The following is a 17,431-nucleotide window of genomic DNA, read 5'->3' as shown; positions in this document are numbered from 1 at the left end:
GGGTCAAACACTGACCTTTCACCCTCTGGGATCTGGGGTCAAATCCAGCCCCAGACAGAGGGGTGTGAAGGTCACCTCTCTCACAGATGGAGGACTGGGTAGGGGGCAGTGGGTCAGACACTGACCTTTCACCCTCTGGGATCTGGGGTCAAATCCAGCCCCAGACAGAGGGGTGTGAAGGTCACCTCTCTCACAGATGGAGGACTGGGTAGGGGGCAGTGGGTCAGACACTCACCTTTCACCCTCTGCTGGTAGTGAGCTGAGGTTCCAAATTCTAAGGGACAGAGTCCCACAGAAGGAGGCTGCCCCTAAAATGAGTGAAGGCTGAACAGGAGGGGCTGGAGCCTCTCCTGAGGTACAGGCCGAGGCCTGTGTTTGGGGGCAGTGCAGCTCGCGACCATCTTGGATCCTTTAAGAGAGCGCGATAAGCAGATGCTACTTCCTACGATGTGTTAATGGACCTCCTGCTTGGTTCGTCTTACCTTGCCTGACCTGACCAGGTCACTAAGCTTCTTCCTCACACTGGCAGTGAGGGATGTCCAACCTTCTCACCTACCTCTCCACGAGCTGCTTGCCATCGGTGAGTTGGGGGGGGGGGCGGTTGGGGGCGGGTGGGTGCTTGTGTCTCTCTCGCTAAAGAGACCCTCCCCTTTTCCCTCCCGTCTAACTGCACATTACACGGCAACACCGAGTCCTCCAAGGCCTGCTCTACCCTCCCCTTACCCACTCCAGGTGGTGTGGGGGGCGGGGGATGGGAGTGGGGGGAGGGCGGTGGAAGAGCCGAGGGAGCCTGTAAAGGACCCTGAGGCTGGAAATGGGTTGGATGGTGGGGGGAGGGGCTTCTGTGTGACGGGGTTGCCCAATCCCGAACGCGGACTGCGCCAGGTGGGGTAACCTGGCCGATTTCCCCACGGGGTCGTGGGCCGGGAAATCGCAGGCCCCGATTCGTTGTAACTGGGGAGGGGAGGCGGAAAGATTCGCCAAGCCATGCCCCCAAACCCTGCCAATCCTGGCCGAGAGACCCAGGGCCCCCAAGTCTGATTTCTGTTGTGAATATACAACAGTGAGGGGGAACTGAGTACAAAGAAATAAAGCAGAACTTCTACAAGACTCAGCATCCCAGCCGGGGGCGGGCGGCGGTTGCGGGGGGGAGGCTGCAATTGGTACTGAGCCCCACACAGCACAGGAAGGGCCTAGATTCCACCCCCTACCCCGTCTGTGCTCTGTGATTGATCCCAGCCGGAGGGGGCAGGCGGTAGCGGGTGTGCAGTTTGAGATTGATCTAGCAAAGAGCCAGCACTGCAGTAACTCTCCAAGGCTTCTTCGGCAGCACCTCCCAAACCTGCGACCTCTTCCACCTAGAAGGACAAGGGCAGCAGGCGCATGGGAACACCACCACCCCCCAAGTTCCCCTCTATGTCACACACCATCTGGACTTGGAAATATATCACCAATCCTTCATCGTCGCTAGGTCAAAATCCTGGAACTCCCTCCCTAACAGCACTGTGGGAGTACCTTCACCACACGGACTGCAGCGGTTCAAGAAGGCGGCTCACCACCACCTTCTCAAGGGGCAATTAGGGATGGGCAATAAATGCTGGCCTTGCCAGCGACGCCCACATCCCATAAACAAATTTTAAAAAAAAGACACAATGGGCCAAATGGCCGCCTTCGGCATTGCCGGAATCCTCTGTGGCTCAAACCCAGATCTTGAGGTGACGGAAAGTGGTGCAATAAGTTTGAAGTGGGTCAGTTCTGGTTTGGTTGCAGCAGAGAGTGTGGGTTTCAGTGTGACAGTCACACAGGCAGGACAGCGAAAGGCCCCTTTGATTTCCACTCCCACCAGTCGATGCGACCTGTGTTCTCTCACTCAGCGATCTCATCGAGAAACTGCAGTTGACCACCTGCCCTCCCCGCCCCACTGCACCCCCCACCCCCAAAAAATAGTTTCACCCACTCCCACGGTTTATATTCCACACATCTTCCCGTGTCGGACGAACGTAAGCGAGAAAACTGAGGTCGGGTCTACTAATGTGAATGAAAATCAAAGGGCCGTTCACTGTGTGTGTGTGAGAAACAGACTGACAAGGGAGCGTCAGTTTCCACATGTACGCTGACAACACCCAGCTCCACCTCACCACCACCTCTCTCGACCCCTCCACGGTCTCTAAATTGTCCGACTGCTTGTCCAACATCCAGTACTGGATGAGCAGAAATTTCCTCCAACTAAATATTGGGAAGACCGAAGCCATTGTTTTCGGTCCCTGCCACAAACTCCGTTCCCTAGCCACTGACTCCATCTCTCTCACTGGCAACTGAGGCTGAACCAGATTGTTCGCAACCTTGGTGTCATATTTGACCCTGAAATGAGCTTCCGCCCACATATCCACGCCACAACTAAGACCGCCTATTTCCACCTCCATAACATCGCCGGTCTCCGCCCTTGCCTCAGCTCATCCGCTGCTGAAACCCTCATCCATGTCTTTGTTCCCTCCAGACTTGACAATTCCAACGCACTCCTGGCTAGCTTCCCTCATTCTACCCTATGTAAACTCGAGGTCATCCAAAACTCGGCTGCCCGTGTCCTAACTCGCACCAAGTCCCGTTCACCCATCACCCTGTGCTCGCTGACCTACATTGGCTCCCGTTTAAGCAACGCCTCGATTTCAAAATTCTCATCCTTGTTTTCAACCCCCTGTAATCTCTGAAATCTCCTCCCGCCCTACAAACCCCCCGAGATATCTGCGTTCCTTTAATTCTGGCCTATTGCGCATCCCTGATTATAATCGCTCAACCATTGGTGGCCGTGCCTTCTGTTGCCTAGGCCCCAAGCTCTGGAATTCCCTGCCTAAACCTCTCCGCCTCGCCACCTCTCTTTCCTCCTTTAAGATGCTCTTTAAAATCTACCTCTTTGACCAAGCCTTTGGTCACCTGTCCTAATTTCTCCTTATGTGGCTCGGTGTCAAATTATGGCACTCCTGCGAAGTGCCTTGGGACATTTTACTATGTTAAAGACGCTATATAAATACAGGTTGTTGTTGTTGGAGAATTATCTTAAAATTAGAGCCAGGCCATTTAGGGGGGATGTCAGGAAGCACTTCTTCACACAAAGGGCAGTGGAAATCTGGAACTCTCTCCCCCAAAAAGCTGTTGAGGCTGAAGTTCAATTGAAAATTTCCAAATTGAGATTGATAGGTTTTGGTTAGGCCAGGGTATTAAAGGTTATGGAACCGAGGAGGGTAGATGGAGTTAAGATACAGATCAACCATTGAATGGCCGAACAGACTCGAGGGGCTGAATGGCCTCCGCCTGATCCTACATTCTCCAGACCAGCAAAAGGGTCGGTCTTTATCCCACTTACTTCCCATCGCAGGCCTGGAGTCACTGACCAGATTCTCCAGACAGGGAATGCCCGAGATGCCACGGAACAAATGGGAAGAGGAATGTCAGAAGCGCTTCTAGTCTGCGCGATCGTTCAGAGGGGCAGTCACATGACCCAGCCGCCATCTTTCTCTTCCCCAATAGAAAGGACTTTGGTGGGTGACTTGGAGGGGAAAGAAAATCTTGCATTTATAGAGCGCTTTTCACTACCTCAGGGCATCCCTAAGTGTTCTACAGGCAGTGAAGTACTTTTTGGAAGTGTAGTCACTGTTGTAATGTAGGAAATCCAGCAATCAATTCGCACACAGCAAGATCCCACAAAAAGCAATGTGATAAATGACCAGATCATCTGTTTTCAGGTGTTGTAGAGGGGTAAATATTCGTCCCAAGGGAGAACTACCCCACTCTTCTTAAAAATAGTGGCAGTGGTATCTTTGATGTCCACCTAAGCGGGCAGAGGGTGGACATCAAAGTCTGCTTTAAAGTCACATCTGAAAGACGGCACCTCCGACAGTGCTGCGGCCGTACTGGCACCGGGAGTGTCGGCCCCGGACTATGGGACTCGAGTCTCTGGACCTTCTGACTCAGAGGCGAGAGTGAGACCGACTGAGCCATGGCTGATACCTAAATGTAGTGCTGGGGAATTCCTCCAGGATAGGTAGACCAACAAAACTTTTCCCATCAATCCCGGTCAGCAGAAAAACACTGGGATAAAATATACCGCCCCAGCTCAGGACGGGAGAGTATATCAGGAAATTCCCTCTGTCTGCCCCCGCCTTCGAACTTCCACCAACTTCCTTTACTGTCGCAAAATTATGGGATGGTGGTGGGGGGGGTAATGAATTTCCTGATTTGTCCTTGGGGCTCGCGGCAAGAGCAGGGAAATGGAAGATCCCAGTCCAAGTCTCCAACAAGCCGACACCCGGGATCTAGGTGTATGGAGCTATTAACCATTCCCAACACTCGAGTAGATAGCGAGCGGACCTTTGGCTTGTCTTGTGCACAGTTTATTTATGACATCTGACTGCGTTAGCAATGATATCTTGCCCATGGGAAGCCTCAGTATTCAACCGTTAACGTTCATGAATTTCATCTACTTTCTTCAGCCTGCAAGCCTGAGTACGTCGACACTTCAAAGACAAGAGCCCTCAGCGAGATGCCGCCCCCCATAATTAACAAACTTAACAACTTTTATTACGCGAGAGCACACCTGCCGCCCACTGCAGCCTGATCGACTCTGAATGCTGACAACTACCACACAGTCAGACCCGAAAACATTCAGGTTAAAAATCGAGCAGTCAAATTTATTTGAAAGTGAGATGATTACACAAAGCGACGAAATAGCAATGCATTTCTTCAATTTACAAAACATATCAAATGTTCCAAGAAGCAAATTCTTTAGCAGCGCTCGTGTACATTTAGACCAAGATCCCGATGAAACGGAGAGATGGAGAGAGAAAGCAAGAGGCAGTGAGCAAGAATCCATGCTTATACACCAACGACAACCTACAGTTACCAAATCAACACAAGTATTAATTTGGTCCTCCTTCTTGTTCGTACAAAGATCTTTCACAGTCCGAACACATGCGGATCGACCGAGGTTTTCAGCAGGTCATTTCCAGCTTTCACGCATCCCCCGAGGTCAGGACCTGGAGTAGGACACAAGAATTAAAATGACTGTTAATCTAGGCTAGAGAGACACCAGTCAGTGTACAGATATCTCCCTGATGGAAAGGGACTGAGAGACACCAGTCAGTGTACAGATATCTCCCTGATGGAAAGGGACTGAGAGACACCAGTCAGTGTACAGATATCTCCCTGAGGGAGAGGGACTGAGAGACACCAGTCAGTGTACAGATATCTCCCTGAGGGAGAGGGACTAAGAGACATCAGTCAGTGTACAGGTATCTCCCTGAGGGAGAGAGACTGAGAGACACCAGTGTACAGATATCTCCCTGAGGGAGAGGGACTAAGAGACATCAGTCAGTGTACAGATATCTCCCTGAGGGAGAGGGACTGAGAGACACCAGTCAGTGTACAGGTATCTCCCTGAGGGAGAGAGACTGAGAGACACCAATCAGTGTACAGATATCTCCCTGAGGGAGAGGAACAGAGAAGACTTTGCGCTGAGTGTTGACTGAGATCAATACAATGGCCTCCTTGAGTTGGCCTCGGCCTCCTGACCTCCGATCTGACCTTCGCCCTCACCTGCGTTGGCCTTGATCCAGGACACCGACTTGTCCACCAGAATCTCCCACTCATCTTTCGTGTCGGCACCAAATGCGTGCAGCCAAATCACCGCCAGGACCGTGACCCACAGAGTCTGGTCAATATCCTTAAAGGGACAGAGAGAAGCATCAGTGAGAGAGGGACAAAGCAACTGTGTACTTAGAGCAGAGTCAGGTATTGTACGATTAAGATGGGCACGGCAGGGGACGGTAAAACACTCCCAAGGCATGTATAGCATGGGTTAGATACAGAGTAAAGCTCCCTTTACACTGTCCCATCAAACACTCCCAGGGGAGGTACAGCACGGGTTAGATACAGAGTAAAGCTCCCTTTACACTGTCCCATCAAACACTCCCAGGGCAGGTATAGCACGGGTTAGATATAGAGTAAAGCTCCCTTTACACTGTCCCATCAAACACTCCCAGGGCAGGTACAGCATGGGTTAGTTACAGAGTAAAACTCCGTCTCCACTGACTCATCAAACACTCCCAGGGCAGGTACAGTACGGGTTAGATACAGAGTAAATCTCCCTCTACACTGTCCCATCAAACACTCCCAGGGCAGGTACAGCACGGGTTAGATACAGATTAAAGCTCCCTCTACACTGTCCCATCAAACACTCCCAGGGCCGGTACAGCACGGGTTAGATATAGATTAAAGCTCTCTCTACACTGTATTGTCAAACACTCCCAGGGCAGGTACAGCACAGCTTAGATACAGAATAAAGCTCCCTCTACACTGTCCCATCAAACACTCCTGTATTGATTTGTATGTGGGTTCAATGACGACACATTCATGAAAGAGAATGAGTTTTTATCTAAAGTATGTTGAACTCTTTTTAACAGCATTTACAGGAGACTCCATGCTTGTGATGCATCTAGAACGAAACTGAAACTAAACTAAACTGCCTTGCTTGTCTCGGTCACATGCCCTCTGCTGGTCAGGCACAAGCAATCAATACATGCAATCATGCTGGTAAGGCATCATAATCGAACAGGCAAATACCATCTCTATTTGCTGATATCATTACAACTCCCAGGGCAGGTACAGCACGGGTTAGATACAGAGTAATGCTCCCTCTACAGTGTCCCATCAAACACTCCGAGGGCAGGCACAGCACGGGTTAGATACAGAGTAAAGCTCCCTCTACACTGTCCCATCAAACACTCCCAGGGCAGGTACAGCACGGGTTAGATACAGAGTAAAGCTCCCTCTACACTGTCCCATCAAACACTCCCAGGGCAGGTACAGCACGGGTTAGATACAGAGTAAAGCTCCCTCTACACTGTCCCATCAAACACTCCCAGGGCAGGTACAGCACGGGTTAGATACAGAGTAAATCTCCCTCTACACTGTCCCATCAAACACTCCCAGGGCAGGTACAGCACAGGTTAGAGACAGAGTAAAGCTCCCTCTACACTGTCCCATCAAACATTCCCAGGTCAGATACAGCACGGGTTAGATACAGAGTAAAGCTCCCTCTACACTGACCCATCAAACACTCCCAGGGTAGGTACAGCATGGGTTAGATACAGAGTAAAGCTCCCTCTACAGTGTCCCATCAAACACTCCCAGGGTAGGTACAGCATGGGTTAGATACAGAGTAAAGCTCCCTCTACACTGTCCCATCAAACACTCCCAGGGCAGGTACAGCATGGGTTAGATACAGTGTAAAGCTCCCTCTACACTATCCCATCAAACACCCACAGGGCAGGTACAGCACGGGTTAGATACAGAGTAAAGCTCCCTCTACAATGTTCCATCGATTAGTTTTGTGGCACGGGTAGAAACATAGCATAGAAGATAGGAGCAGGATTCGGCCATTCGGCCCTTCGAGCCTGCTCCGCCATTCAATGAGATCATGGCTGATCATCCAAATTCAGTACCCTGTCCCTGCCTTCTCCCCATATCCCTTGATCCCTTTAGCCTTAAGAAATATATCCAACTCTTTCTTGAATATATTTAATGAACTGGCCTCCACCGCCCTCTGTGGCAGAGAATTCCACAGGTTCACCACTCTCTGGGTGAAGAAATTCCTCCTCATTTCAGTCCTAAATGGCTTACCCCTTATCCTTAGACTATGACCCCTGGTTCTGGACTCCCCAACCATCGGGAACATCCTTCCAGCATCTAGTCTGTCTAGGCCTGACAGAATTTTATAGGTTTCGATGAGATCCCCTCTCAATCTTCTAAACTCCAGTGAATATAAGCCCAATCGACACAATCTCTCCTCATACGTCATTCCTGCCATCCCAGGTATCAGTCTGGTGAATCTTCGCTGCACTCCTTCCATGGCAAGAACGTCCTTCCTCAGATAAGGCGACCAAAACTGCACACAATACTCAAGGTGCGGTTTCACCAAGGCCCTGTACAACTGTAGCAAGACATCCTTGTTCCTGTACTCGAACCCTCTTGCTACGAAGGCCAACATACCATAGTGACTGCCGGGCGGGGATGACCGGGTGTTCTTGGTCGTACCAGGGAGGGGATGATGGGGAGGGGGAAGGGTTGCTGTTGGGACTAACTGACAGTTCACCGAGCTGACCTCTGACCTGCTGCTACAGGTTGGGAAAACTTAGAAACTGAGGGACAGATGAGAAATGTCCCTTGCAGTGTTGCCGTGGCTCAGTGGGTCTCATGGAAGGTCGTGGATTCAAGCCCCCACTCCAGAGACTCAAGCCCGATAATCCAGGACCGAGGGAGTGCTGCAGTGTTGGACGTGTCGTCTTTGTGATACGACGCTAGAACCAGGGCCCCGTCTGCCCTCTTAGGTGGATTTAAAGATCCCATGGCCACTATTGGAAGAAGAGCAGGGGAGTTCTACTCGGTGTCCCGGGGCCAATATTTATCCCTCAACCAATACCTAAAAACAGATGATCTGGTCATTTATCTCACTGCTGTGTGCAAATCGACTGCCCTGTTTCCTACATTAGAACAATGACTAGACTTCAAAAAAGCAACTCTTTGGCTGTAAAGCACTTTGGGACGTCATGCGGTGATGAAAGGTGCTCTAAAAAAGCAAGATCTTTCTTTTACAACCTCAGGACATCCAAATCAATAAAGTACTTTTGAAGTGTAGTCAGTGTTGTAGCAAACGGAGCGGCCAATTTGCGCACAGCAAGATCCCACAAATAGCTATTCGATAAATAAACAGATCCTCAGTTTGTTAGTGATGTTGATTGAGGGATAAATATTGGGCCCGGGCCACAGGGGAGAACTCCCCCTGCTCTTCTTCCAACAGTAGCTGTGGGATCTTTTGCGTCCACCTGAGAGCGCAGACGGGCCCTCGGTTCCAACGTCTATGAATGCTTTGGGTCCTTTCCATCCCCTTCCCTTGAAATGAATCGATAAGCACGGTTCTCGCTGAGGCCTTACCTGGCGGGGGATCGTCTGTCCGATCTCTTTAGGCTTCAGGCCCAGCAGCGTCTCCAGACTGCCGTCTAGACGCCAAGATCCGTCCGCGTTCTGCAGCGAAATCAGCTTCATCACCGGAGACTCTGCTGGGAGGGGAGCAAAGAAAAAAGGAGACGGGAAGAGGCCATCATGAGTCGGAGCGACAGGACTGGCCTCTGCCCAGCCCCTTGAATGCACCGTTCACAGCGCTAGCAGGAAAGGCCTTTTTACTAAAGACTCCATTTCATGGGTAAACAAATCTCGTAACCTCGGCATCTCATTTGACCCCGAGCTGGGAAGATTAAAGCCATTGTCTTCAGTCCCCGTCACAAAATCCGCTCCCCAGCCAGTGACTCCATCCCTCTCCCTTGGCCACTGTTTGAGGCTGAACCCGACCGTTCTCAATCTCAGCATCCCATTTGACTCCAAGCTTAATTTCCGACCCCTTATCCTCTCCATCACCAAGACAGCCTACTTCCACCTCCTTAAACATTCACTCCCTCCACCACCGGCGCGCCATGACTGCAGCGTGTACCATCTACAGGAAGCACCACAGCAACTCGCCAAGGCTCCTTCAACATCACCTCCCAAACCCGCGACCTCTTCCACCTAAAAGAAGAAGGGTAGCAGGCGCATGGGAACACCACCACCTCCAAGTTCCCCCTCTATGTCACACACCATCCCGACTTGGACATATATCGGCCATTCCTTCATCGTCGCTGCATCCAAATTCTGGAACTCCTTACGTAACAGCACCGTGGGAGCAGCTTCACCTCATGGACTGCAGCGGTTCAAGAAGGCCCACCAACACCTTCTCAAGGGGCAACTAGGGGATGGGTAATAAATGCCCGGGGCCTTGCCAGCGACACCCACAACCCGAGAATACACCTCAATAAGACAGTCAAATCTGTAAGACTGGCACCACCGAGGGTCCCGGCTGCCCTCTCAGGAGGGCGTAATAGCTCCCACGACCACTATTGGAAGAAGAGCAGGGGATTTCTCCCGCTGTCGTGGGCTGATATTTATCCCTTAACTAACATCACTCCAAACAGATGATCTGGTCATTCATCCCTCCTGCAGTGCAGTTTGTGGGATCTTGCTGTGCACAAATTGGTTGCTGTTGTGTATGTAACCTGTTCCACCTTAAGAGAGCTTAAGCCTGTTCCACCTTAAGAGATGTACTACTTTCTCAGGCTGCTGTAGACGTAATACCGGGGGTGAACACACCGGTATATAAGCACTGTGCAGTAATCTTGTATTCAGTGTAGTCCCTACCTCCAACCAGTAAAGACCTGTTTTATTGTTACTGATTAAGTCTGAGTATTAATTACTTGAACAACTCACAGACTTAACACTGGCGACGAGTCAGGTTCTTACCCTGCGGCAGTTATTCCACGGCGGCTTCGTCCACAGACAGGACGTTGAAGAGAGGTTTCAAATCTCACCACCCCACTGGAAGCGACAGACATTAGGACCCTGAAGCCTCCATCAGCGACTGAAAACTGGAGGACAGAAGACATCCTGCAGCTTCTTTTTCAACCTCGGTGGTGGGTAAGCCAAGCAGCGTTGGCTGCAAAGACAGGGCTGGGGGAAGTCGGAGGTAGAAGGGCCATCGATCGCAATCCCTGATAAGGGCCGCACTCGGGCTGAAAGGCGCAGCGTCGGCAGACACTGAAGGCGCGAGAGCCGCGGTGAAAAGCGCGGGCCATCGATCGCGGCGGAGATAAGGGCCGCACTCGGGGCTGAAGGGAGACGGCGTCGGGGGACGGGTGAAGACCGCCAAGTGCGGGAAAACCGCCATTTTGTGGGCGGAGGACGACGGCAAGAGCGGGAAGCCGCCATCTTGGATAGCAGTAAAAAAAAAAAAATCTGAGAAATTGCAAATCTGATAAAGTACTACAATGCCTAAACACGGGAATATTAGCAACTTTGATAGTGACATCGAAGATTGGGCCATATATGTTGAACGAGTTAAAAATTATTGTAAGGCCAATAAAATTCGTGAGGCTGATAAAGCACTAACATTATTAAATTTAATGGGTGCGAAGACATACGGGCAATTGAAACACCTGTTATCACCAGATGAACCGGCGGATAAGACGTTCGATGAGATTGTTACTGTCCTGAAAGATCATCTAAACCCCACGCCGCTGATGCTAGCGGAACGATTTAAATTTTACAACAGAAGGCAGCTACAGCATGAAAGCAATGCTGAATATTTGCTGGAATTGCGTAAATTAGCGAAATATTGCCAGTTTGGAACGGGACTGACAGATGCACTACGAGACAAATTTGTGTGTGGTTTATTTAAACAGGATACACAAAAGCGACTGCTCGAGGAGAATGAGCTGACGCTTGAGAAGGCGGTCACTATGGCAGCAGCACACGAAGCCGCAGCGAGAGGCACGGCAGTAATGCAGCTACGGTCACCGGAGCTCAGTGCACACAAATTGGGTGTGAGTTCTGGCAAATGTTATCGTTGTGGAAAGACAACGCATGATCAGAACCAGTGTTGGTTTAAAAACCAAGAATGTAGAACTTGTGGTAGGCTTGGACATATAGCTAGAGTATGCAGGTCAGGGAAGAAGACCAGCAACAAGAAGTCACCGCAAGGAAAATACGCAAAAGTACACAAGGTGGCCGAACAGGAGTCCGATTCAGACGCTAGCAGTAATGAACTGGCTGGCTTAAGCAGTATTGAACTGGCTAGCTTAAGGGTACTCAACGTTGGTAAGGGTGCAGACCTCCAGACAATTTGGGTTACTCTTCAGATAGAAGGAGTCCAAGTAAAAATGGAATTGGACACTGGATCGGCATTGTCGGTCATGAATAAGAAAGATTACAGAAGGTTATTCCAACATATTCCCCTACAGGATACGGAGATTATATTGACAACCTACACGGGGCAGAGAGTGTACCCCATCGGGACAATAAAGGTTGCAGTGGCCAACAAGGGCGAAGGAAGTCAAATAATGGACTTATATGTGCTACCGGAGGGAGGTCCACCACTACTAGGCCGGGAGTGGTTTAGAAACATAAATATGGACTGGCATTCGCTAAAAGCCATAAAGAGTGAGAACTCGGTGCAGATAATCAGCCCAGACTCTAGAACTGATGATGGTAAGACCAACCCATGTGCAAAAGACAAAGTTTCAGCACAGAATTCCACTGAGCAACAACAACATAGTTTAACAGAGAATTCTGAGTCTGTCAAGTCTACTGATATGCACATTCTTGAGGGACACTGGGCTCGAACTCAACTCCATTTCAAACTACAACAGCAATTAGAACAAATGATTCGCCGTTTTGAGCAAGAGATGAATGAAATAAAAAAGTTCTTTGTTACAGAGTGGGAGAATCTGGAAAGGCAACAGAAGCAACTGATGGAGAAAATGGAGCAGGAGCACACCAACCATCTGCGCGAGGAGGCCGAACGAATCAAAGCTGATTCAGGTTCTGAAGGTGCGTGCCATAATCTGGTGTCAGAAGAGTTAACGGTCAGCCAACTCCTTCATATGCTGAGGGACAAGACTCTGAAATGGGAAAAACTTGAACATGAGCTGCGATCTTCAAAGGAAAAGGGTTCGGAGCTCTCAAAAGTCATTGAGATGGCTGATGTGACGACACAGACTGAAACGACTGCAACAGAGCAGCCATTGGATGCCAAAAGTACGCTGACTCATGTCAATGTAGAACAACAGACCGCTGAAACAGCTGCTCCGGTAGAGGGATTGCATAGTCCGATCAATCAATCTCCAAAGGAAGTTGAAGTATTAAAATCACAAATGAGGTCACTAGTAAACGACTTGCTGAAAGCCCAGAAAAAGCTGGATGCAGAGGTACACATGAAGAAGTCTCTTCAGGAAAGATGTCTGGATTTGGAACAAGAGCTGGCTAACGTCCAGCTGGGTATGGAGGAAATAGACGACCCTCTCGCTGACCTGTCGGACGACTCCGAATATTACTATGTCCTGTCCTGCCCAACTTGTAACTTCGACTCCCACCATACAGAAATCATGGAGGAACACCGAAAGTCTACGGAACATCGGGAGAAGGTGGCTCTACTACGAAAAAAGGAGGAAGAGAAGGAGGAACTGCGCATGCAGCTGGCAGCTGTGGCAGCTGACAATGGAGCCCAGAGAGTCTCCAAGAAGCAGAAAAGGAAAAGTAAAAACAGAAGATGACCCATCTGAACCATTATCACCTCTACCAGATCACACACGTGGTCCCTCCGAACGGAGCCAAATCAGTTCGGAAGTTCAAGCTGTTAAATCCATGAAAGGACTATTGAATGAGTAACGTGAACCGACTACACCACAGAGATTGAATCTGTGAACTGTTTTCCGCAGAGACTGAATCTGTGATATGTTACGTTAAACATGAAGTTATATATGTATATATGTTATTACGTTATGTTAAATGGGGGGGTGACTATAAAGCTAAGAAGGGAGGAGTGTTGTGTATGTAACCTGTTCCACCTTAAGAGAGCTTAAGCCTGTTCCACCTTAAGAGATGTACTACTTTCTCAGGCTGCTGTAGACGTAATACCGGGGGTGAACACACCGGTATATAAGCACTGTGCAGTAATCTTGTATTCAGTGTAGTCCCTACCTCCAACCAGTAAAGACCTGTTTTATTGTTACTGATTAAGTCTGAGTATTAATTACTTGAACAACTCACAGACTTAACAGTTGCCCGTGTTTCCCACATTACAACAGTGACTGCAATTCCACAAAGTACTTCATTGGCCGTGGAGTGCTTTGGGACGTCCCGAGGAGATGAAAGGTGCTGTGTAAATCTTTCTTTACCTGCCTGCAGGGCCGCCCCGTACACTTCGCCGTATGCCATCGAGTTGGGAGATGCTAAGGTGAGCTTGGGTGTCGAGCGTTTCCCCCTCTTCTTCGCTGTTGCGCCAATTCTCAGTGAAATATTGTTCCTGACTGCCGAGAGACGATCGGGACAGCGTTAGGCAAGTCTTTCCCCCGCTCCCCCTCTCCCTCCCCTTCCTTCTGTCTCCACGGCGACGCCACCCACCCACTTGAAGACTCGGAATGCTGTGCCTTCAGGCCGAGGCCTACCGAGCGGCCTAGTGGACGGCAGAGCCTGTCGTCGTCGTCGCCACGGAGACGGAAAGGGGAAGCAGGAAGGATCCCCGGCTGAGTGCGGCCAGAGGATAGGAAAGCCGAAACCGCTCGCTCACGCTGTCAGCCGTGGCCCAGTCGGTCTCGCTGTCACACAGAGGGTCGCGGGTTCAAGCTCCCTCCCTACTCCAGAGACTCGAGCCTCATAATTCAGGGCCGACACTCCCGGTGCCAGTGCTGAGGGAGTGCTGCACTGTCGAAGGGGCGTCTTTCGCAAGAGGCATTAAAGCAAGGGCCCCGTCTGCCCTCCCAGCTGGATGTAAAAGATCCCAGGGCCACGATTTCAAAGAAAAGTGGGGGAGTTTTCCCCGGTGTCCTGAGCCCCATATTAATCCCTCAACCAGCATCACTCAAAACAGATCATCTGGTCATTACCGCATGACGGTGTGGGATCTTATCGTGCGCAAATTGGCTGCCATGTTTCCTTCATTTCAACAGTGACTACACATCTACAATTCTTCATTGGCTGTAACGCGCTTTGGGATGTCCTGAGGTGGTGAAAGGCGCGGTAGAAATGAGAATTCTTTCTTTCTTTTTCCAGAGAGAATGGGGGTGGGAGTGGGCAACATGTCATGGGCAAACGTTACCTTTCTGCAGAAGGGACTTAGAACCCATAAAGTCATCCTGAGATGGAGCTCCTTTCAAGTAGGATAAGCAACATTCCACGGCTGGAGCGATTGAGCTGCACCTCATGGACTGATACGCTATAAGAGAATGGAAACAGCCATTAGGAAAATCACCGTTACCCGCGCCCCTTCCCAGGAACAGGAGGAGGCCCTTCCGCCCCTCGAGCCTGTTCCGCCATTCAACTTAGATCGGTACCTCGACTCCATTTACCCGCCTTTGCTCCATATCCCTCCACACCCTTACCCAACAACAACAAAAATCTTTCTCATCCCAGTCTATCAAAGGCGAGATGTCGGGCATTTCCCAGAGAGATCACCCCTCAGCCTTCTCTTTTCTGGAGAAAAGAGCCCCAGCCTGTTCAGTCTTTCCCGACACGTATAACCTTTCCATTCAGGGCTCATCCTTGTGAATCTTGTTTTGCACCTTCCCCATTGTGCGGGGGTGGGGTGGTTGGAGGCAGGCAGTCATGTGATGGAACCTCCAGGAACACGTATAGAGTTGGCGAGCCTAGGACCACAGCCGGGACCCCTCCACTGGATGTACGGCCCAGTATCTGCAGGACCCATTGTGCGGGCGGTGCTGTCTAAAGCCGTGCGGTGACCAGGGCCCAGCCATCGTATTGGAGCCAAGGTGTCGCGACCCTTGAACCAGGCTTCTTCAGCCAACCTTCATTAGCCCAGCTCCTCAGATCCCTCCACCACCAGAACAGCACGTCTCCCCGCCCCGCCCCCACCCGGGCCTTTACCTGTCCCACTTCCTTAGCTTTGATACTCGAAGGGGCTCTTCTGGGAGGTCAGGTGACCCTTCCAGTGAAGGATTTTTCTCCGAGTCCCGCCCCACCCCCCGTCTCACTAGGCCTCGTGCCATCTGCACACCGAGGTATTAATTGGATCCGAGACCCCAGATCCAGGAGTGAAGCAGGATTGGATTCAGCTGGGACCAGGGGTGAAGGTGCCTCTTGACTGAGAGACTGGAGTATTTGTGAAGGGCGTCAGTTTCATCCTAGAGAGAGACATAAACCAGACCAGAATAACAACAGAAAATGCTGGAAAAACTCAGCAGGCCAGCAACATCCGTGGAGAGAAAATAGAGTCAACGTTTCAGGTCAAAACCCTTTGTCAAGGCTAAAGAAGCACAGGAAATGAAATAGATTAAAAGGCCAGTATGGGGGCTGGGAGAGAACAAAAGAGAAGTGAAGAGACATTACGAGGTATTCAAAACAAGACGAGATGGTGATAGGACTAGTGGAGACAAAAGACGGCTCTAGATTAGGTGTGAAATGCGCTGGCAGAATGGGAGACAGCTGCCATGTGGGAAAGAAAAAAAAGGGGGGGAAGGGCCAAAACAAAGGTGTGGATAAAAAATATAAGTAAAAATGTAATAGGGGCCGAGGTTATGATCTGAAATTGTTGAACTCGATATTGAGTCCGGCAGACTGTAAAGTGCCTAATCGGAAGATGAGGTGCTGTTCCTCGAGCTTAGGCTGAGCTTCCGTGGAACAATGCAAGAGCCCGAGTACAGTGAGGTCTGAGTGGGAATGGGGCCGTGAATTAAAATGACAGGCGACTGGAAGCTCGGGGTCCCCCGTACGGACTGAACGGAGGTGTTCCGCAAAGCGGTCACCCAAACCCAGGCCTGGTCTGGTCTGAACCACGCCCAGCCTCCTCATCAGAGAGAGGAGACCATCATCCCCGTCTGTCTGGGGCTGGATTGGACCCCAGGCCCCGGAGGGTGAAAGGTCAGGCATTCATTCGACTTAAAGGATTAGATCCTTAATCCCAGTAAAATGCAGGACCACGGACCTTCAAAATGCGGGATGTTACGCCTGGTCATGGGCCCTTGCAGGGGCTGGTTGAGGTCTTTGTTGATGGCAATGAAGGCTGTGTGGGAGGAGATGACATTGGCCTGGGTGCTGATCCCAATGATGCGATTTTTCACATCGTCCGTTTGTGGATTGGTGCCCGACTCCAGGACCCCGATCATCGTCTTTGCTGCCAGGTGGTGGATGGTGGACCTGAAAAAACAATAGAAAAAAGGTTTGGAAAAGAGCGCGGTGTCATCAAGATCCTCAGTATTGGGGTATCACACCGACAGGATAGCCAGTACTGGGGTATCACACCAACAGGGCCCCCAGTATTTGGGTATCACACCGACAGGGCCCCCAGTATTGGGGAATCACACTGACAGGATCCCCAGTATTGGGGTATCACACCGACAGGGCCCCCAGTATTGGGGAATCACACCGACAGGACCCCCAGTATAGGGGAATCTCACCGACAGGACCCCCAGTATTGGGGTATCACAGCGACAGGACACCCAGTATTGGGGAATCACACCGACAGGGCCCCCAGTATTGGGGTATCATACCGACAGGACCCCCAGTATTGGGGTATCACACCGACAGGGCCCCCAGTATTGGGGAATCACAGCGACAGGGCCCCCAGTATTGGGGTATCACAGCGACAGGACCCCCAGTATTGGGGTATCACAGCGACAGGACCCCCAGTATTGGGGAATCACACCGACAGGGCCCCCAGTATTGGGGTATCATATCGACAGGACCCCCAGTATTGGGGTACCACACCGACAGGAACCCCAGTATTGGGGTATCACACCGACAGGGCCCCCAGTATTGGGGTATCATACCGACAGGACCCCCA

The 17,431-nt window shown here is 50.7% G+C and overlaps 1 protein-coding gene across 3 annotated transcripts in view; it reads right to left on the bottom strand.

Moving 5' to 3' along the window:
- Positions 1-4,658: 4,658 nt before the first annotated feature.
- The window catches only part of LOC147121742 (von Willebrand factor A domain-containing protein 5A-like), a 273,727-nt gene continuing 260,954 nt past the window's right edge, over positions 4,659-17,431 (bottom strand). Inside the window, exons 14-19 of one of the 3 annotated variants that reach the window (XM_085982206.1) lie at positions 16,574-16,785; positions 14,732-14,848; positions 13,812-13,943; positions 8,986-9,110; positions 5,590-5,716; positions 4,659-5,030 (exon numbers count right to left, since the gene is read on the bottom strand). In XM_085982206.1, the coding sequence (XP_085838332.1) occupies positions 4,951-5,030; positions 5,590-5,716; positions 8,986-9,110; positions 13,812-13,943; positions 14,732-14,848; positions 16,574-16,785 (793 nt within the window). In that variant the 3' untranslated portion in view covers positions 4,659-4,950. The remainder of the gene's footprint in view (positions 5,031-5,589; positions 5,717-8,985; positions 9,111-13,811; positions 13,944-14,731; positions 14,849-16,573; positions 16,786-17,431) is intronic. The other 2 variants (XM_085982207.1, XM_085982208.1) reach the window with 2 other exon arrangements.

This window comes from Somniosus microcephalus, chromosome 3 (assembly GCF_052327205.1).
Source record: "Somniosus microcephalus isolate GS21.2 chromosome 3, FLI_Smic_1.0, whole genome shotgun sequence".
Classification (NCBI taxonomy): Eukaryota; Metazoa; Chordata; class Chondrichthyes; order Squaliformes; family Somniosidae; genus Somniosus; species Somniosus microcephalus.
This window is presented reverse-complemented; position numbering and strand designations above follow the sequence as displayed.